Source organism: Bicyclus anynana, chromosome 27, assembly GCF_947172395.1.
Source record: "Bicyclus anynana chromosome 27, ilBicAnyn1.1, whole genome shotgun sequence".
Taxonomy (NCBI): Eukaryota; Metazoa; Arthropoda; class Insecta; order Lepidoptera; family Nymphalidae; genus Bicyclus; species Bicyclus anynana.
Window position 1 is genome coordinate 3242579 of NC_069109.1, and position 21739 is coordinate 3264317.

Genomic DNA, 21739 nt, shown 5'->3' on the forward strand with positions numbered 1-21739 from the left:
AAGAAAAATAAAATTAAAAAGCGAGAATTTAAAAAACAATTGGCGTGAATAATACACACTTGATTTTTTTAAGAAATTCTTTGTAAATTTGTGACCGTAACTTACATATTTTTCATCATTAATTGTTATTGTTGTCTTCATCTAGTGAAAATGGTGATCCTAATTTGGAGATGGATGAAATTTTCAATCTGTTACCATCAAAGTCGAGATGCATTTACTTAAATAGCTACCTAGGTAAAGTGGAGAAAACAACAACGAATGGATTCACTTACGAAACAAGTTTTTTAAACTATTATCTCCCACGTTTACCTCACATACTCATTATTCATCTTCACAGTAGTCGGAAATTATGAAATTATGTTACCGGGTAAAAGCATCTCCCTTAATATCCAAAATTGTGAACTTTGTACATTTAATTTTCAATTAAAATAAATCACTGAATATTTTACTAAACTATTTTATTTTCTCGCAATCGTAGTGAAAAGCAGAGTGTAACACGTGGGGCTAAACCCATTATAAACTCGGTTTCTATTTATTCCTAAAAATACCTCGTATATAATGGGTCTTTTTAGCCCCTTGTGTAACAATCTACTATTTATAAACAAACAATGCATGCTTTAAAATAAATAAGTTATGAAATAATATGCGTTTTCTACCTTCATTTTTAATTTCTTTGTTGGTAAACAGTACTCATCAAGGAAGGCTGTTTTATAGATGGCAAATATTCTTTAAAATAAATATATGATATATGATATATCTCTACATACCTTATAAAACATGTCGATATGTCTGTGAATCGGTCTCAAAGCCACAACCTTATCCCTCGACTTCAGCCGCTAAAGTAATTCAAAGGCCATTAATTTTAATGGCAGGACATTTCAGTGTTACCAACTCTCCAAAATATTTATCCCTAAAGTTTGTGTCAAAAACCCCTAAAATCGCCTTAATTATGGAGTTGTCCCCCTAAAAATATAGATTCATAATAATTTAGAAATAATATGCTATAATATGTTTCAAGTCTATATTTAATACAGACAAAATATTACAAAATGTTAAAAATAGTAAAAGTGAAGATTTTTTGAAATCATACAATATGTTGACAATGAATAAATTTAACAATTTTTTTTATTCGATGAAAATTGCCGCCAGTTGCCTCAGAGTGGTTGTAGAGTAACGTAGAGTAGCGTATATGTCGTTATAAGTCGCTAGGTCAAGAAAGAAATATTAAAATTATCATCAATTAAAGAGTCAAAAAATCCCTGAAAATACCCCTAAAAATTTCAGACCCCTAAAAAAATCCCATTTCACTTATTTGCCCCCTAAATCTGGGGGGAAAACCCCTAAGTTGGGAACCCTGGGACATTATATGATTATAAATAAGATATGAAAGAAAATAGGCAACTTCTCAAACTACGTAATACTTGTCTACGTCATACTTATATTTATTTTTCCTCCAACTTTTCAGTTATGTGCATTTTTAAAATTAAAAAATCATAATAACCTGCATACCTGAGAATTTTCTCATTTCTCTGCGTGTGTGAAGTCTGCCAATCCGCATTTAGCCAGCGTGGTGGACTATTGGCCTAACCCTACTCATTCTGAGAGGAGAGTCGTGCTCAACACTGAGCCGAATAGGAGTTGCTAATGATGATGTTGACTAAAGGACGCCTGCGACTTCGTTCACGTGATAATAAATGAAAACATTCGACCCCTATTTCACACCCTTCTATTTATAATTTCGCATATTATGTTTAACTTTTTTACGGCCGCGTGGCGCAGTGGGTAGCGACCCTGCTTTCTGCATCCACGGTCGTGGGTTCGATTCCCACAACTGGAAAATATTTGTGTGTTGAGCATATGTGTTTTCCCGTGTCTGTGTGTATTTATACATTATATAAGTATGTATATGTAGTATATAATTGTATATTAATATTATAATATCAACTATCTTAGCACCCATAACACAAGCTACTCTGTATGCTTACTTTGGGGCTAGATAGTGATGTGTATTGTTTAAGTATATTTATTTAAAAAAAAATTAGGAAAAAAAAATAACTTTAATCATTTTACAAAAATATAACTCAAAACATGAACAAATTTATATTAAAATATCTTCGACCCCTTTAGAGATTCTAACAAAATTCTAAAAAAATCTCAAGTTACATTTTTTTACTATTTTTCTACCACCTAATTACACATACCAATTTTTACAAATAAACTTGAAAAATTAAGGACTTCCATTTCAGCCACTATTTCACCCCCTTCTGATTTTGTTTTCCCGATAAAAAGTATCCTATAACCTTATTCGTATTATGGTCTCAAATCGTGCTAAGTTTCATTTGAATTCATTCAGTAGTGTCAGCGTGATGCCCGGTCAACAAACACGGACAGACAGACAAAACAAAAATATATATGAATATTGGCTTCCGTATCGATTATACTTAATGCCCTCCATCTAAAATTTACTACCCTACCCCTACCCTACCCGTAACAAAAAAGTATATAAAAAAATGTCCTATGCTCCTGGCTCTAAACTACCTCCCTGCCAATTTTCAGCTAAATCGGTTCAGCCGTTCTTGAGTTATAAGTGGAGTAACTAACACGACTTTCTTTTATATATATAGATGTACAGAATTGGACTTGTTACAGTTTTATTAAAAGTATAGATAGGTATTACTTATATTTCGTGGCGCAGTGGTATGCGCGGTGGATTTACAAAATGGAGGTCCTGGCTTCGAACCCCGGCTGGGCTGGATGAGATTTTCTTAATTGGTCCAGGTCTGGCTGGTGGGAGGCTTGGGCCGTGGCTTGTTACCACCCTACCGGCAAAGACCAAGACCAAGCGATATAGCGTTCCGGTACGATGTCGAGAAGACATCAAAAGTGGTGGATTTTCATCCTCCTAATAAATTAGCCCGCTTTCATCTTAGATTACATCATTACTTATCATGTGAGATTGTAGCCTGTCAATATATGTATAGTATATGTAAGTACTATATGTAAGTATGTGTATAACAGTATAGTATATGTAAGACAAAATATTAATTTGTAAAAACCAAAAAGAGATTTAAACCCACGTCTTACTAGACACGGGCATAAGTTAGTTATTTCTGCATATCGTCTCCAAAGAGTAAAAAAATCTTTTGTAGGTTTGGGTGTACTCTTCTATAACAAGATCCCCAAGACTGTAATGGACCTGCCAATGCATAGCTTTAAGCAATGTGTTAAAAAACATTTACTTAGTCGAGGGTACTACAACATTGATGAGTTCCTTAATGATAAAGATGCTTGGAGGCCATTGGATCAGCTTCCACCTTCACACAGGAAGTAAAACTATAAGAAATGTAAACAGTAATTGTTATCAATTGTAAATTATAATACTGTATGACTTTTTCATTTCAAAAGAGCAACTGTTGAGTTTCTTGCCGGTATCTTCTCAGCAGAACCTGCCTTCCGAACCGGTGGTAGGATCTTTACAAATAGTCAACTGACGTGTCAAAAGTGCTTGTAAACTGAGCCTACTTGAAATAAATGAATTTTGATTTTGATTTTGATTGTAGTCAAGAGTCAATTTGTTACTTACTTACTTCCTTCCTACAACCCTTTGTGGGTCTTGGCCTCCTCTACCACTTTTCTCCATCCATTTCTATGCCTTACCTTTCTTTCCCACGCAGAAAATTTTTCCATTTTTTGCAGGTCCTTTTTAACACAATCTAGCCATCTTTTTTAGGTCTTCCTTTTAATCTTTTTACCTGTAGTCTCCATTTTGTCATCACTTTAGGCCCTCTAGTATTTGGCATCCTCTCTACGTGTCCTAGCCACTGAAGACGTTGGGAAGAGCCAATTTGTACAGAATAAAAAAAAATCAAGCGCTAATTTATTATAGGAAAAAAAACCTATATAATAAGCACATAAAATAAAACTACAATATAATAAAAATATTTTATTTTAGACTAGCCGATCTATACTAGGCTTATAACTATTTTTTATAATTATTTACATTAATTTTATATTAATTAGAAATTCTAATTACATTTATTTGATATTTATTGACATTTAAAGGACATGTTCTTATTTTATATGGAGGTTGGACCTTTATTCCGAGTGTCAACTAAGCAGAACAAATTATTTTTATTTTAAAAGAACATAAAATATAGGGCTTGAAACCCAAATAAAAAACATTCTTGAAACCGGCATTTTTTTAAATTAATTAAATAAAATGTTTTTTTCTTTCATTAGCTGACAACATTAATTAAGATTTTTTATCATGGCATGCTTGTAACTCACACCTTGACAGATTGTCAGTGATCTTCGCGTAGTAGTATTTGTTTAAGGCGTTTTTAAAGCATTATATGGATTTTTTTGTTTAATACTCCTCTCATATGACATGGCTGTACGGTATAATACCTTTGCCTTTTCCATACGGGAAAAAAAAATAATACTTCTCTGTCTACGATTTAATGTTTCTTTTTAGCTTGTCTTATTGACATTTGACAATATTACATGACATTGACAGCTTACACCGGATATTAATTCAATTCCAGGCTTTTTTGGCTGTTTTGAACTCTTTTACTGATTAATTAAAAATATTTATATAATTAATGCGGGTTCCAAAAATTCTAAAAATTATTTTCCCAACAGCAATTTGTACCTTCTATCCGTAAAAAATACTATCGACCTGCTTATATAAAATTATCTATACTAATATTATAAAGCTAAAGCTGAGTTTGTTTGTTTGATTGAACACGCTAATCTCAGGAACTACTGGTCCGATCTGGAAAATTCTTTCTGTCTTAGATAGCCCATTTATCGAGGAAGGCTATAGGCTATATATTATCCCTGTACTCTTACGGGAACGGGAACTAAGCAGGTAAAACCGCGCGGCGTCAGCTAGTAAATAATAAAGGCAAATTTTGGGACATGTCCTTTAATTGTTTGTTTTTGTTGCTTTTGACTTATTTCTGTAAATATATTCAATTTCATTTATTTCTTTTTTTTTTTTTGTATAATTAATTTGTTTAATTTTATAATTTATTAGTATACATTATTATTTTTCATTGTAATTATTTAACAATTTAATAGGACACTTGATGTAAATGTAATTTGTAGTTTTAAGTGTAGTTTAATTTTTACATTACTAGACTATAGTTGATTGATGTTGTTGCTGCGTTTTGATGAGTATCATTTGTTGTATTTGTTGCATCAACTTTGTGCATCAATGTCTGGCAACTTGCATAGCTGGATAGTTGTTGTAGTTGATGTTCTTGCTGCGTTTTGATGACTGCTGTTTGTTGTATTTGTTGCATCAACTCTAGTGCATCAAATTCTGGCAACTTGCGTTGCTGGTTGACTAAAGTTGCTCTAAATGCAGTGTTTGCTATTCTTGCTGCTTTTTGATGACTAGCTTTTGTTGTACTTGTTGCATCAACTTTGTGCATCAACATCTGGCAACTTGTATAGCTGGATGGTTATAGTTGATGTTGTTGCTGCTTTTTTATGACTACCATTTGTTGTATTTGTTGCATCAATACCAGTGCAGCATTTGTTGCATCAATGCCAATGTATCAATTTCTGGCAGCTTGCATAGCTGAATGGCTATAGTTGTTGCAGTTGATGTTCTTGCTGCGTTTTGATGACTGCTGTTTGTTGTATTTGTTGCATCAACTCTAGTGCATCAAATTCTGGCAACTTGCTTAGCTGGATGGTTATTGTAGTTGATTTATTTGCTGGTTTTTGATGACTACAATTTGTTGCATCAACTCTAATGCATCAAATTCTGGCAACATGCATAGCGGGATGACTATAGTTGCTCTGAATGCAGTGTTTGGTGTTCTTGCTGCTTTTTGATGAGTATCATTTGTTGTATTTGTTGCATCAAATCGAGTGCATCAATTTCTGGCAACTTGCGTAGCTGGATGGCTAACGATCGACTGAAATGGTCAAATTCATCCTCAAAGTCACTGTCTGATGATTTACTTGACATTCGTTCTACTTTACATGGAGTGAACGTTGTAGAATTGTTAAAACTTTGTAACTTTTTCTTTGATGATCTTTTAGAAGTTTCTGATGTTTCCTGGTCCTGCTCTATACAGGTTACTTTTAAGTAATCATTGCTATCTTCTGTTTCTGATTCTACTGATGAATCTTCTTGATCTTTTAAAGTTAGATTCTGTAAGAGACAAAAATAGATTTAAAAAAAAAACAGTTAACCATGTCTTTTGAAGTTTCTATGGGGGGACATACAAATCGGCCCCCCGTTCCTATGGAAATACGGAGATGAAATATAACCTATAGCACTTAGGGATAGTGTAGCTTCCAAACAGTGAAAGAACTGTTTAAATTGATTCAGTAGTCTATTCAATGCAGTCACAGCCTATTCAACACAAACAAACAAACAATCTAATATTTCCTCTTTCTAATATTAGTATAGAATAGCCGACGCCCAGAGATTCACCTGCGTAGTTCTCGGGAGTAAAATATAGCCTATGACACTCACAAATATTAGGTAAAGCCTTACCTAATATTGCTGTTACAAGTAGGTATTGGAAATATCAAAATCGGTTAAGTAGATCCAGAGATTACCTCCTACAATACCACAAACTTTACCTCTTTAAAAGGAAGGATCATAGATTTTAGTATAATTTTTTTAAACGAAGTTCCTTATCGCGCGTTATGATAGGAGGCTGGACGAAAAAAATTAAGACCAAAAAGTTGTAACGACACTTTTCACTCGACTGCGTAAGAAGGAGGGTAATGTTTTTGCTACAGTTGTAAGCCGTGACCTGAAGATAGCTAGTAAGCCCCAATGTCCTCAAAAGGCCCCGCGACCCCAAAGAGCCCCCGATCTCAAAAGGCTCCCGACCCCAAAAGGTCCCCGACCCCAAAAGGCCTCCAACCCCAAAAAGCCCCCCCCTAACCTTGGAACGAAGTTCTTTTTGTTTGTTGACAAACATTCTACATAGTGTTTGGCTTTAATGTTGGTCACTAAAACAAACTGTTCACTCATATCACAGAGTAACCAGATAGAGTATTTACAAACTGCGTGCTGAAGCCGGTGTAACCCATAAAAAAAAAGTCACGCGTCTCCTTTACATCCCCATATAGTATAAACAAACTTTTTTCATAATTTGTATTTCAAAATTTCTTTAGTTTTTGAGGACAATTTTTAAAATATTTAAAAACTTATGACGCCATTTTTCTTGAATAATATTGAAAATTACTGATGCGACGGTGCATTTCATACTGAAAAGAGAACATATTTGTTTTTTAATTATATTTGTGACGGCTACAACAACGTCATGTTTCGAATGCTCCATCTATATATTATTGATTAATCTGTGACTCATACGTACCAGTCTCTGGTTGACAACACGCCTTAAAAACGAGTCGACTAACTTGAACCAAAATATACGTGGCGTATAAAATTCATCTTTTGCCATCTTGTTCAATTCCTTCGTGTAAGTTGTTCGTATTGAGTTAATTTTTCTCTTCAAATCATCCAATGTTACGTACTCTTTATTCAAACTCTTTAAAAACAATTTGTACGCCTCCAACTGCTTTTTTTGGCTTTTGTAATACAATGTACTACTGTCCCACAGTACATCTAACTTTCTGTAGATCTTCAAAAACTTTATTACCTACAAAATTAATTGTACATTAATACTTGACATAATCATCAGATCCTGACATGAAAAAAATGGGACCACCCTGGAAGTAAGCCCTACAAAACAAAAAAAGAATTTTCAAAATCGGTCCATAATTGACGGAATTATCGCTGGACATACATAAAAAAAAAAAAAACATACATACAGCCGAACGTAGAACCTCCTCCTTTTTGGAAGTCGGTTAAAAAAAAGAGCCGTGATAGCGCAGTGGATATGACCTCTGCCTCGGATTCCAAAAGGCGTAGGTTCAGATCCGGGGCATGCACCTCCAACTTTTCAGTTACGTGCATTTTAAGAACAGGCAGGGAGAACAACACGAGCAGAGAACGGGGAGTGTTGATCGATCGTCAAAGAATTCCTTAACCTTACATCTTGTAGTCACAAGTTCAGGACTCTGCTCGGCGTTTTTCTCTCTACCACACAATGGCCAAATGCGGATTGGCTGACTTCACACACGCAGAGAATTAAGAAAATTCTCTGGTATGCAGGTTTCCTCACGATGTTTTCCTTCAACGTTTAAGACATGTGATATTTAATTTCTTAAAATGCACACAACTGAAAAATTGGAGGTCTATGCCCCGGACCAGATTCGAACCTACACTCTCCGGATATCCGCTATCACCCCTTACAACTTAATATGCCCATTTTATATTCAAAAAATGGTCTCATGATTCCCAAACAAAAATAAATTACATTTTACATTTAGATAAAGTCGCGAGCAATGCCAATAACGAACAAAGTTTGTTAGTCAAAGATTTTATACTATAGACATGTCAATTGCGAGTCGAAACTGAGGCACACAAAAAGTACCTTGGCAACTTCGTTCGCAACACTCCCAACGCTACGCGCGGACAGGGGGGCGTGTAGCGACGTATGAAAAACCCACGACTGATGCACGTCACTTCTCCACATGCACCCCCTGTCTTTCCCCCTGTCGCTCGCATATGAGAGGAGTGTTATTAACAAACTTGCCAGAATATAGCTAAGTAATGGTTTTTTAGTTTATAGTAATTATTAATTTCATTTAGTCGCATTGCATACAAGGAAAGTTATATAAACAAACAATCTAAATAATTATTAAGTATTAATATCTCTACAATGTTGAGTTGTGTGCTCAGGAAGAGTAAAAACTATATTAAACTTATTAGATAATGCAAGTAAACACAAAATTACGTCGCCTGCGCTCAGCCAGGGTTCCCAACTTAGGGGTTTTCCCCCCAGATTTAGGGGGTAAATAGGTGAGATGCGATTTTTTAAGGGTCTGAAATTTTTAGGGGTATTTTCAGGGATTTTTTGACTCTAATATTTTTAAATTGATGATAATTTTAATATTACTTTCTTGACCTAGCAACTTATAACGACATATATTCTACAACCACTCTGAGGCAACTGGCGGCAATTTTCATTCAATAAAAAAATTGTTAAATTTATTCAATGTCAACATGATGTATGATTTAAAAAAATCTGAATCTTCAGATGAAGACGAAGATTCAGATTTTGTCTGTATTAAATTTAGACTTTTGAAACATATTACTGCATATTACTTCTAAATTATTATAAATTTATATTTCTCAATAATTAAGGCAAATTTAGGGGTTTTTGACATAAACTTTAGGGATAAATATTTTTGAGAGTTGTTAACACTGCGCTCAGCTGATCAGCTCAGTGGAGTAGATACTTACTTAGATACTCTGATCACTTTTTGCAGTGATTTTGCACGTAAAATATCTATAATTTATAATATTGTTGCGTTCTATTGGTCAGTTTGGTAGTGGCTTATAAATCATTGAAAATTATTATCAAACTTTTTCTCACATAGCATGATAGCAGTCAGAAGGACAAAGAAATTTCAATTCAAATTATATATAAATTGGAAAAATTATAAATTATGTATAAATTTGATTATATAAGCTACCTTATAAAGTAAATCTTTATTTAATACTAAGTTTTTAATTGTACTTGTACTGCAGCTAAAATATTGTAATCTTCGTTCGTGAAGAGATGATGGTGGTTGTAACACAAAATCTTTTATAGATTTTAGTACAACTGTCGTTTCAACCTATTCTGTATAAAAAAATGTTTTTTGCCCAATAAATAATTTTTTTTTTAATTCATCTAAATAATCACGGTGCCAAATTTTTGTCAGACTTGTCATGCCAATCTCCATCTTCAATGGTGCCTTACTTGATGCATTGCAAAATTACAATCTGTACTATAGCCTGTCTTGATGAATGCTGTTGACCAACAAAGAAATTTGAAATGAAGGTAGAAAACGCATGTCATTTCATAACTATTTATTTTACATTATGTATGGTTTGTTTATAAAATGTTGTTATATAAAAAATATAAACCATATCTAATTGTTTTAAGCTTATTCATCTAATTTATTTTCATTAATTTAAGAACAAGTTAATTATATTTATTAGAAGGTGTGAAATGACTAGTGATTTATACCCTCATTTTTAATTTGTTTGTTGGTAAACAGTACTCATCAAGAAAGGCTTTTAACTACTAACAATTATCTATTGACTATAGAACATTTTTATAGATGCGTTACCTCGTCCTCGGACCAAGATATATTTTTACCACATGAAGATCTCATCTTTGATACACGTCGGTCAAGTCAATTGATTATTGAAAACTACAGCGTATGACAACTAAAACTGAACATACAATTTCATTGAAAGTCACATCACTTTGAGATAAATTCACACAATTCCTCCAGAAGGATTCGTTTCTTGAACAACACTAGAGTCTGGAAAAGGAAAATCTGAGCACTTAACACTTGAATTGAAATAATAATTCTAAAAACTGACTATTAGTCTAATCTAGCGGCTGGACTTGACGAATGACGTCAAACTGAACGATCGCATCGATTCATGTTCTAAATTCTAATTCAACATTCGTCTTCCGTTTCAATTTTCATTTCAACAGGACTATGTGGGTTGGGTTTAAGAGCGGCAACATCGCATTTTATATAAGTTTTAGCTTCCTACTTTATGTCCATCAAATAGAGTTTATATTCGAATGATACCTAACCAAATATTGACATTACTAGCATTATGGCATTTAATCGGAATAATATACTCTCTCTCTAATTATTCGTTGTCTACGTCATTATAGTCTGTGGTTTGCTCAAAGAGCAGCAAAAGTCACAAAGACGAGAACTCAAAATCTTATATCCATTACACTGTAGTCTTAGACAAATTTTATAGGGACCTGCCGCAATAGAAAATACCCCTCCGTCCAACGACATTATAAACTACAGACATGTTATAAGCCTACATAGTCACACTCATACGCATTCGAGTGCGCATCTAAACAGAAAGATGTGTTTCGTAATCTGTGTAAAAATTACAGGTGCGTGTATTGCGAATCAAAATAGTAGAATGTAATGCAATGAGCAAAATATATTTACTAGTTTGAAATATTTTCGATGTGAGTTTACTTCATCTCATCCCCCTCAAAAAAAAAACAGATGACAATTTTTTTTGCTTGACATGACGTGTTTGTAATTTAAAGCATTAATCTTAGTTTACCAAGATCTAATGATTAAAAGCTTACTATGTAAACACCGAACAATTACTTGATGACCTGCCTCGCAAGACATCAAACGTGTTTATTCATTTCATTGTGTTAAAATTACACGTGTGTGTGTGCTTAAATTTATAGTTGTGTGTAGTGTACACAGGACTTTTTTTTGTTAAATAGTTTCGCTTGAGTTTTACCTCGCCCCCCTCAAAAAATGACGGAAAAATTTTTGTTGGTGAATCTGAGTGCAATACGAGTCCAAAGATAATTAGTCTGAGTGGTCTCGTACGTTTCAGTTTGGCGTCAAGCAAAGAGTAAATTAATATATGGCGTCAAGTCTACTTTAGTTTTTACTTTTTAGTTTTATTATTTCAAGTGCTAAGTGCTTTCAACTAAATATTTCCAGACTCCAGAGTCCAGGCTTGTTCAAGAAACGAATCCTTCTGGAAGAATTGTTTGAATTTAACTCAGCAAAGTGATTTGACCGAAACAGTATTCAGTTCAGTTTTTAGTTGTCAAATGCTGTTTTCCAATTTAATTTTCAATTGACTTGACCGACGTGTTTTTAGGATGAGATCTTCATGTGGTAAACTTATTTCATGGTCAGAGGACGAGGTAACGCATCTAAAATGTTGTAAAAGGATATTTGTTTATATATTGTCTTTTTGTCATGTAATAATGTACAATTAATTTTGTAGATAATAAAATTTTTGAAGATCTACAGAAAGTTAGATGTACTGTGGGACAATACTAATTTGTATTACAAAAACCAACAAAAACACTTGGAAGCTTACAAATTGTTTTTAAAGAGTTTGAATAAAGAGTACGTAACTATGGAGGATTTGAAGAGTAAAATTAATTCGATACGTACAAGTTATAAGAAAGAATTGAATAAGATGGCGATAGATGAGGACTATACGCCGCGTATTTTTTGGTTCAAGCTAGTCGACTCGTTCTTAAGACGCGTTGTCAACCAGAAACTGGTACGTATGAACATTTTGTTAGTATAAATCCGTAGACTATCCATTGGCCTACATTCAGTGGTGGATTTACAAAGGGAAATGCCCACCAACCCATACAAAGTCGGCCCAGGGAACCCAGGTATACCCCCGTATAAAAGTATATGAAGATGATAATATGATGTATAAATAAGAATCTGGTTAAATAATTGTTTCTTAAAGAAAAATACATTTATTTTATCACTCTTCCAGGGTACCAAAGCAGCGAAATAACATTTGAAAGCGTATTATTTTTTTTCTGTTACCAACAAGCTTAACAAACCAGAAAACGAACAAACAAATCAATAATGTTTTCAAAATATCGTAAAACTAAGGCTGTATGGTCAACCCTATTGTGTACAAATAAAGATGAATTAAAAATGTCGTAAAACATTGTAGCAAAATTTTTTTTTATAAAGTAATATTAATTTCATTATTAAAGTATCATTTACCACCGATTTGATTTGATATCCATATCATGTGGGTGGATTTGAAACAGCCAGTCCACCATCTTGGGGAGGCCGCCATATTGAATTTGTAATGATTTCTTAGCTAGTGCAAAATTTCATCCTAATCGCAGACTTGGGTTAATAAGGTCAAATTAAGATTCTAAGATTTGATTTTCTTACATACATAGTTACAAGTGAAGCTAATATAAGCGTGATAGAAAGGAAAGAATTACTTTATTTGTAGCAAGTAACATAGGCTATATTTTATCCCCATATTTCCACAGGAATGAGAGGCTGAAATGTATGTCCCCCATAGAAGCTTTAAAAGACATGGTTAATTGTTTTTTTTATCTATTCTTCTCTCTTGCAGAATCTAACCTTAAAAGATCAAGATGATTTACCAGTGGAATCAGAAACAGAAGAAGACAATGATTTCTTAAAAGTAACCTTTATAGAGGAGAACCAGGAAACATCTGAAACTTCAAAAAAATCATTAAAGAGAAATTTAAAAAGCTGCAATAACTCTACAAACTTCATTCCATGTAAAGTAGAACGAATGTCAAGTAAATCAACGGATAGTGAGTTTGAGGATGAATTTGATCATTTCAGTCGGTCGATAGCCGTCCAGCTACGAAAGTTGCCAGAAATTGATGCACTGGATTTGATGCAACAAATACAACAAATGATACTCATCAAAAAGCAACAACAACAGCAAACACTGCAATTACAGCAAATATAACCATCCAGCTATGAAAGTTGCCAGAAATTAATGCACTGGAATTGATGCAACAAATACAACAAATTATAGTAGTTAAAAAGGGGCAACAATATCATATACAGCAACTATAGCCATCCAGCTAGACAAGTTTTAGCAGATTCAGAGGTGATTACAAAAATAAGAAAACTAATGGCGAACAAAGGTTATGATTCACAACATTTGTCAGGACAACTTAATTAACAAATCAAACTGTAACCAAAATAAGAACCGTAGAATGGCAGAGAATCACCTTGAGTGAAGTCACGCACTTGTGAACGATGTGTGTAGGGTTAAAGGCGCCTTTGACAGATATCTAACACTCCCCTTTTCCACTCAACTCTCCCCGCCTATCCCAAGTAACCCATAAAGAATTACACAACAAGTGATGTGGACGGCTCGAACGCCACGAGCACACTGAAGCCGTCCGTACCGCAAGTCGTTGCAACGCGGCGATAACATAAGTTGCCAGAAATTGATGCAACAAATACAACAAATGATAGTCATCAAAAAGCAACTACAACATCAAATATAGCCCAGCTACACAAGTTGTCTGAAATTGTTGCAACTGTATGGCTGACATTGATGTACTTAATATGGAATTTAATATATGGGTGCAATAATAATATGGGTGCAAAATATAACAAACTAGCGGACGCCCGTGACTTTGCCCGCGTAGAATTAAGTTTTTCACAAATCCCGCGGGAATCATGGACTTTTCTGGGATGAAAATTAGCCTATGTGTTAATCCAGAGTAAGATCTATTTCCAATCCAAATTTCAGCCAACTTGCTTCAGCCGTAGCGTAAAGGATGAACAAACATACACACACACACAAACTTTCGCCTATATAATGTTAGTGTGATGTGATGTGATAGTTATAAGACAAATGTAATTTATCTAGCTCGACTAATACTAAAATAGTCCAAACTAGGCCTAATAGGCTGTACATATTACTTCAGTATTTTAGTCGAGTACAAACAATTTTTGGAAGGTAAAACCACAGCCTTTCTTGATGAGTACTGTTTACCAACAAACAAATTAAAAATGAGGGTATAAATCACTAGTCACTTCACACCTAATAATAATTATAATTAAGTTGTTCTTAAATTAATGAAAATAAATTTGATTAATAATCTTAGAACGATACAATATGGTTAATATATTTTAAATAACATTTAATAAACAAACCATACATAATTTAAAATAAATAAGCTATAAAATGACATGCGTTTTCTACCTTCATATCTAATTTCTTTGTTGGCAAACAGTACTCATCAAGAAAGGCCTAACAGACGCCAATGTCGTCTGTAGACAGGACAATGTGGCGTCAGCTAGTCTAAAATAAAATATTTTTCTATTTTTGTAGTTTTAATAAATGTGCCATAAATGAATATACATACTATGATTATTAATTGTAATAGTAAACGTTAGTGTTTAAAGTAAAAGCACAGAAGACATAGTAAAAGTAAAAGCTACTAGAGTTTGGCTAATGAAGGTAGACTGAAATATCCCGCCAAATTTAAAAAAAAATCGAAGTAAATTCTTAAAATTATGGTGTAATTATTGGAATAACTGAGTTTAATACATAAAGTATAGGTAGTAATGTATTCACAAACAGAAAAATAATTGAAACAAATTATAAAACGCATGTTTATTGAATGATTTTTTAAATTTGGCGGGCGATTTCAGTCTACTTTCATTAGCCAAACTCTACTAAGAAAAAATTTGACCGTTACCTTTTTAGTTACCGCTTTAATTTGACTTTAATGAAAAAACTACCCATATGTATTCGTTGTCTACGTCATTAATAGTCTGCAGTAAAAGTCACAAAGACTAGAACTCAAAACCATAAATCCGTCACTGTAATCTTAGACAAATTATATAGAGACCTGCCGCAATAGAAAATACTCCTCCGCCCAACGACATTAAAAACTACAGACATGTTACATGCCTACGATTGCAGAATATCTGCAATCATTACTTTCGGAGCTACAAGGTCGGATTTGCAGCACTGCCATAGATCCCTGAAAACGCCCCATATAAAATGGCACGAGTTAATGACGTCTTTGATTCGCTGATCGTTAGATTTGTATGGGCGATCAAAGAAAATTGCAAATATCTTTGTTATTTGTGCGTTTACATTTATAGTTCAAATATTGAAAAGTGTCGCGTTTAATGTAAGGAAGCTAAAAAAGAATTTTAGTAGATTTTGAAATTTTGTTATCTTATTTATTTTGCAAACTTTGTTTTTTACATATAAATCAGTTAATATTGACCTTATTTACCCGAATGTCTTATAAAAATCAATATATTCAAACCTAGTCATCATTGATCATGCCCATTATAATGCAATGGTGAATTTGAGTGCGATACGAGTCCAAAGGTAATTGGTCTGAGTAGGTCGTTCGTACATTTCAGTTTGGCGTCAAGCCCAGTTTTTAATTATAACCATTATAACATATATAAATTAAAGTGATAAGTGCTTCGTTCCAGAGTCCTGTCCAGTGTTGTTCAAGAAACGAATACTTCTGGAGGATTTGTGTGAAGTTAACTCAGCAAAGTGATTTGACCGGAACAGTATTTCATTTCAATGAAATTGTTCTGTTCAGGTTCAGTTCTCTAGTTGTCAAACGCTGCTGTTTCCAATTCAATTTCATTTACAATCAATATTAATTGATTTGACCGACGCGACGTGTTTTCAGGATGAGATCTTCATGTGGTAAAAATATATCATGGTCCCACGACGAGGTAACGCATCTTTAAAAATGTTGTAAAAGGATAATTGTTTATAATTTGTTGTTTAAGTCATTTTGATAAGCACAATTTATTGACGATCTAGATCGGCATAACAATTGACAAGTCAATCAAATAAATTTAACATCGTGAATTCGTCAATATTTTGAGTTAGACACAGCACACTTGTTTGCTAATTGCTTCCGAGTTCCGACTGATATGATATCATGCTATGTTATGAAAAAGTTTGAATTTTGATGATGTTTGATTTAAATTCATTTACTTACCTATGATTTTTTTTTAATTCTACCCCTAAAGGGTTAAAGGGGTTGAAGTTTTTTTGATTCACGTTTGAGTTATAGTTTTGCAAAATGACAAAAAAATATATAATAAATAGTCCATTAAAGGACTATTTATGATATAAATAGATGGGGGTGAAATAGGGGTTGAAAGTTCGAATCGTACATCGATTTTCTTCACACATAAAAAGTATTTTTAGGTAAAAAAATTTGTTATGCATTTCAACTCCTATAAGTGGACTCGTTAACACCTTGAAGTTATGAGAAATACTCCAGAGCACCCTGTAACCCATAACTGAAGTGGTTGCGGGTTGGCCATATTTGTCACAGAACAGATAGCCACTGGGGCAGACGTGTTCCGGAGTGGAGACCACATACCAGCAAGCTCAGTGTGGGATACTGTGCTTGCTGGTTCTTCGTTCGTCCACCCATTGCCACTACAGTTTGAACAACATTTTATTTATTTATTTATTTACAAACTTACACTAGCATTACAGGTCATCCCCAATTCTCTAGTGTAGCCATACACAATTTACAAGTAACAAAAAAAAACTAAAACAATAAAAAATCAAAAAACTTATTTTACCTAGGTACTATAACAAATAGCCCACTGGGCAGCCTTTGTGAGTTCACTCAGAGTACAATTAAATAAATCTATATTGTCAGCGACGATGTTGAGAGTGCGAAGTGCGCGCGTCAACAGAGCTTTGTTGAGTAGGTTGGTGCGTCCGCTCGGCACCATCATTTGTCATATATTAATGTACAATTCATTTTGTAGGTAATAAAGTTTTTGAAGATCTACAGAAAGTTAGATGTACTGTGGGACAATACTAATTTGTTTTACAAAAACCATTCTAAACACATGGAAGCTTACAAAGTGTTTTTGAAGAGTTTGAATAAAGAGTATGTAACTGTGGAAGATTTGAAGAGTAAAATTAACTCCATACGTACAAATTATAAGAAAGAGTTGAAAAGGATGGCGACAGATGAACATTATACGCCAAATAGTTTTTGGTTCAAGCTAGTCGACTCCTTCTTAAGGCCTGTCGTTAACCAGACCTTGGTACGTATAAGTGAAAATTGTTGGTGTAAGTCTGTAGCCTATCCAATGACCTATAAAGCCAAACATAATGTGAAATGTTTGTCAACAAACATTTTAAAAGAGGGTGGATATGACCTCTGCCTCTGATTCAAGAGGGTGTGGGTGAAAGGTGAAACCTGTTTCCAACAACAACTCTCAAGTATAATTTTTGAGAGTATTTTGTCGGACCTGGACTCTAAAGTATACTCTTTGAGAGTATTTTGTTGGACCTGGACTCTCATGTATACTCTTTTAGTATTTTGTTGGACCTGGACTCTAAAGTATACTCTTTGAGAGTATTTTGTTGGACCTGGACTCTCATGTATACTCTTTTAGTATTTTGTTGGACCTGGACTCTAAAGTATACTCTTTGAGAGTATTTTGTTGGACCTGGACTCTCATGTATACTCTTTTAGTATTTTGTTGGACCTGGACTCTAAAGTATACTCTTTGAGAGTATTTTGTCGGACCTGGACTCTCAAGTATACTCTTTTAGTATTTTGTTGGACCTGGACTCTCAAGTATACTCTTTGAGAGTATTTTGTCGGACCTGGACTCTCAAGTATACTCTTTTAGTATTTTGTTGGACCTGGACTCTCAAGTATACTCTTTGAGAGTATTTTGTTGGACCTGGACTCTCAAGTATACTCTTTGAGAGTATTTTGTTGGACCTGGACTCTCAAGTATACTCTTTGAGAGTATTTTGTTGGACCTGGACTCTCAAGTATACTCTTTGAGAGTATTTTGTCGGACCTGGGTGACGTTGTTGCATGGGTTTGTCGGCTTTTCGAGGATGATAGCAAAATAAATAAATTTTTATATATACAAAGTTTCTGTTTATGTTTATTATTATTTTATCTATTCTTCTCTTTTACAGAATCTAACCATAAAAGATCAAGTAGATTCACCAGTAGAATCAGAAACGGAAGATGACAATGATTCCTCAAAAGCAACGTTTATAGAGGAGAACGAGGAAACACCAGAAACTTCAAAAAAATCATTAAAGAGAAATTCAAAAAGCTTTAACTCTACAAACTTCATTCCATGTAAAGTAGAACGAATGTCAAGTAAATCAACGGATAGTGAGTTTGAGGATGAATTTGATCATTTCAGTCGGTCAATAGCCGTCCAGCTACGCAAGTTACCAGAAATTGATGCACTGGATTCGATGCAACAAATACAACAAATGATACTCATCAGAAAGCAACAACAGCAAACACTGCAATTACAGCAACTATAGCCATCCAGCTATGCAAATTGCAAGAAATTGATGCAACTAAAGCAACATACATGACTGTGACTGACATATAGGTCATCAATGGTGGCTAGGGTTGCCAGGCCATAAAATGCAAAGGCCGGACTTCGCACTATATAAGGCCGGACATTTTCCCCTAAAAGCCGGACGTGTTTTTTTTTATTGCCAAACTTATTGTTTTTACAGCTGGGCTGTTGAAAAAAGTATTTATATGTGATGTCATGAGATCGAAGATGGAGTGTGCCAGATATATGCATATTCGATATTTATTAAAAGATGGATATCATATTTATAATAAAAAAACTCAGTTACGAATTTGAAATGTTTATTAAGTTAGCGAGAATCGCTACTCTGACAAAAAGCCGGACAGGCCGAACATGTACATATTTGGCCGGACGCGACCGCAAAAAGCCAAACATGGCAAGCCTAATGGTGGCTGGAGCAAAATTATAAGTAACTTAGTTAATCTTAAATAAATAGTTTTATAAGCCAAATAAATGTACATAATATATAGCTAGCATATGTCACGCAATCTCCAAGTCCAATGTCTTTCTATGGACAGGACAATTGGGTCAGATAGTGTAAAATAAAATATTTTTATTATTTTGTAAGTAGTTTTATTGAATGTGCCGTATGAAGGTTGCTCGGGAGTATTTAGTTAACTCTAGGATTATATTATTATGGAAAATTAGTTAAAAATGTTCAAGTAACATGTGAAAAATATTTCTTTTGTAAATAGATCATATATTGTGTTCCTTAATTTTTTTAATTCTCGCTCTTTCATTTTATTTTTTTCTTTATTTCCCATGAGGCAAAGGTATTACACCGTACAACCATGTCTTCAAATCTCGGTCAAATTAAAATATTGAAATTAAATTCGCAAGACAATAAAATAATGGATAATGACTTAGTACTCTTAACAAACAAAAATTTAAAAAACAAAATTACTTTAGCCCCTAGAGACTGAGAATGTTTTTGAGGAAGAGTAGTGAAAAACCCATTATAAACCCGGTTTCTATTTAGCGGTCCTCGGCGGCGTGCCCTAAAAATATCTCGTACCTATATAATTTGTCTTTTTAGCCCCTTGTATAAAAATCTATTATTTTTCTATTTTTAGCGTGTCCTAATGCGTGTGAACGAAAGCGCACAGTACGAGCAATTTCGTCATTTTCATTTTAACACAAAACTACTGAAACAATTTGAATGAATGAAAATTAAACCGATGAAAATTAAAAGGGACCAATCTGGAAGTATACTCTTTCAAACCACAGATTAATCAATAATAGGCAGATAGTGTCGTAGCCGCTCCAAATACAAAATTTAAAAACTAATACATTCTCGAATCAGTACGACACAAAGCGTCGAATCAGTTACTTTCAATATTATTCAAGAGAAATGGCGTCATGTTTTTAAATATTTTAAAAAGTGTTAATAAAAACTAAAGAAATAAGATGGTTTAAGTAGACTCAGAAGTGGCTCACAAAAATAAGGAAACCAATGTCGAGCAAAGGCTGATTCACAAATTTTGTCAGGACAACATAATTAACAATCAAAATAAGACCCTAGAATCGCAGAGAATGACCTTGAGTTGAGTCACGCACTTGTGAACGTTGTATGTAGGGTTAAGGGATCCCTTGACAGTTAACTCCACAACACTCCCTTTTTCCACTCAATGCACTCTTCCGCTTACTGAAGCCGACCGTACGACGAGCGCTTTATATTGCAAGTCGTTCCCGCCAACCGATCGCTACCCCTCCCTAACTCCCTACTCTTTAAGGAAACAAATCGCCCCACCTAGCGTCGGCACGAGTCCACACGAGATCGAGCGACGTTACATTTTTTTATTATTAATCTATACTCTATACTAATATTATAAAGAGGTAAAGTTTGTAAGTTTGTCACATTTTTTAAATGGGGTAATCTTCGGAACTACTGGTCCGATTTTAAAAATTCTTTCACCAGTAGAATGCTACATTATCGGGGAGTGCTATAGGCTATATTGGTATTGTATTTTATATTGGTATCATATATATTAGCCGAGTTATCACAGTTTTTGTCATACAGGTCGGACTGAAAATCCTCTTAAACAGACTTATTCGCATGCGCTGCCTTAACTATTGTGTAAAATTGAAATTAATGTAAGGAGACTTTATGTATCTTTAAAAGTTCTACAAAAAAGTCCGCGACACCATATATCTATCTTCTATATATTAGCAGATATAGTACCTTTTGTATTTTAAAAATTATTAATTTTATATACTTAGGTTTACGTCATTATTTATACAACTAAACTTTAATCCTTATTAAAATAAATTATTTAATAATCACAAGGATATTATGGAGATAAGATTTGCCCTTTACAGTATGTTAATTACTTAAATAGTTTCGGAGATAATACAAAATTTCTAAAAGACGCGGAAATTCCGCTAAATGACGCCCGGCGCTTTCATTTACGTATTTCCCGTTCCCGTGTGAATATGGGGTATATATCAAACATAGCCTATGACACTCGCAAATAACGTAGCTTTCTATTGGTAAAACAATTTTCCAAATCGGTCCAGTAGATCCAGAGATTACCTCCTACAACCACACGAACTTTACCTCTTTATATTATTAGCATAGAAGTCTCTATTTCTCTTGGTCATACCACCACTCTCGAAGGACTGGACCGATTTTGCTAAGGGTAGGAGTAAGATAGAGAAGTTACAGGGTAGGGTAGGGTACGGGTAGGGAAGCGTAGGGGTAGGTTTAGGGCCGGGTTTAGGGTAGTGGTAGGGTAGGGGCAGAGGTAGGGTAGTGGTAGGGTAGAGGTACGGGTAGGATAGGGAAGTGGTAGGGTAGGGGTAGGATAGGCGTGAGATAGGGGTACGGGTGGGATAGGGGTAGGAAAGGGATAGTGTACGGGGAGGGTAGGGGTAGGATGGGGGTAGGGTGTAGGTAAGGTATATAAGGGTAGGGTAGGGTAGGGATAGG

At 34.2% G+C, this 21739-nt stretch overlaps 3 protein-coding genes across 4 annotated transcripts; 2 read left to right on the forward strand and 1 right to left on the reverse strand.

Moving 5' to 3' along the window:
* Positions 1-4514: 4514 nt before the first annotated feature.
* On the reverse strand, positions 4515-10530 carry LOC112051014 (uncharacterized). Of its 2 annotated transcripts, XR_008252211.1 has the most exons (4): positions 10222-10530; positions 7353-7637; positions 5505-6169; positions 4515-5404 (listed from the first exon to the last, which is right to left on the reverse strand). XR_008252211.1 is itself a non-coding variant. In XM_052890067.1 (3 exons), the coding sequence occupies exons 1-3, from the start codon at positions 10264-10266 to the stop codon at positions 5801-5803; spliced, it is 699 nt and encodes a 232-aa protein (XP_052746027.1). In that variant the 5' UTR covers positions 10267-10530; the 3' UTR covers positions 4515-5800. The 2 variants fall into 2 exon arrangements, 1 of the variants encoding a protein (XP_052746027.1); XM_052890067.1 differs by having other exon boundaries at positions 4515-6169.
* A 962-nt stretch (positions 10531-11492) lies between these two features.
* Positions 11493-14754, forward strand: LOC112051016 (uncharacterized). Its single transcript, XM_024089477.2, has 3 exons — positions 11493-11810; positions 11894-12178; positions 13013-14754. Exons 1-3 carry the CDS (start codon positions 11766-11768, stop codon positions 13379-13381), a joined length of 699 nt encoding a protein of 232 aa, XP_023945245.2. The 5' UTR covers positions 11493-11765; the 3' UTR covers positions 13382-14754.
* A 1060-nt stretch (positions 14755-15814) lies between these two features.
* On the forward strand, positions 15815-19372 carry LOC112051018 (uncharacterized). The gene is made up of 3 exons (XM_024089478.2): positions 15815-16146; positions 17209-17493; positions 18389-19372. Exons 1-3 carry the CDS (start codon positions 16102-16104, stop codon positions 18749-18751), a joined length of 693 nt encoding a protein of 230 aa, XP_023945246.2. The 5' UTR covers positions 15815-16101; the 3' UTR covers positions 18752-19372.
* Positions 19373-21739: the final 2367 nt, after the last annotated feature.

Excerpts from the sequence above, each read along its gene's own strand:
- LOC112051014 (XM_052890067.1), bottom strand. The coding sequence starts at position 10,266 with ATGAGATCTTCATGTGGTAAAAATATATCTTGGTCCGAGGACGAG. Across the intron at positions 7,638-10,221 it reads TATCTTGGTCCGAGGACGAG|GTAATAAAGTTTTTGAAGAT; the intron begins GTAACGCATCTA and ends TTAATTTTGTAG. Across the intron at positions 6,170-7,352 it reads GTGTTGTCAACCAGAGACTG|AATCTAACTTTAAAAGATCA; the intron begins GTACGTATGAGT and ends TGTCTCTTACAG.
- LOC112051016 (XM_024089477.2), top strand. The coding sequence starts at position 11,766 with ATGAGATCTTCATGTGGTAAACTTATTTCATGGTCAGAGGACGAG. Across the intron at positions 11,811-11,893 it reads TTTCATGGTCAGAGGACGAG|ATAATAAAATTTTTGAAGAT; the intron begins GTAACGCATCTA and ends TTAATTTTGTAG. Across the intron at positions 12,179-13,012 it reads GCGTTGTCAACCAGAAACTG|AATCTAACCTTAAAAGATCA; the intron begins GTACGTATGAAC and ends TCTCTCTTGCAG.
- LOC112051018 (XM_024089478.2), top strand. The coding sequence starts at position 16,102 with ATGAGATCTTCATGTGGTAAAAATATATCATGGTCCCACGACGAG. Across the intron at positions 16,147-17,208 it reads TATCATGGTCCCACGACGAG|GTAATAAAGTTTTTGAAGAT; the intron begins GTAACGCATCTT and ends TTCATTTTGTAG. Across the intron at positions 17,494-18,388 it reads CTGTCGTTAACCAGACCTTG|AATCTAACCATAAAAGATCA; the intron begins GTACGTATAAGT and ends TCTCTTTTACAG.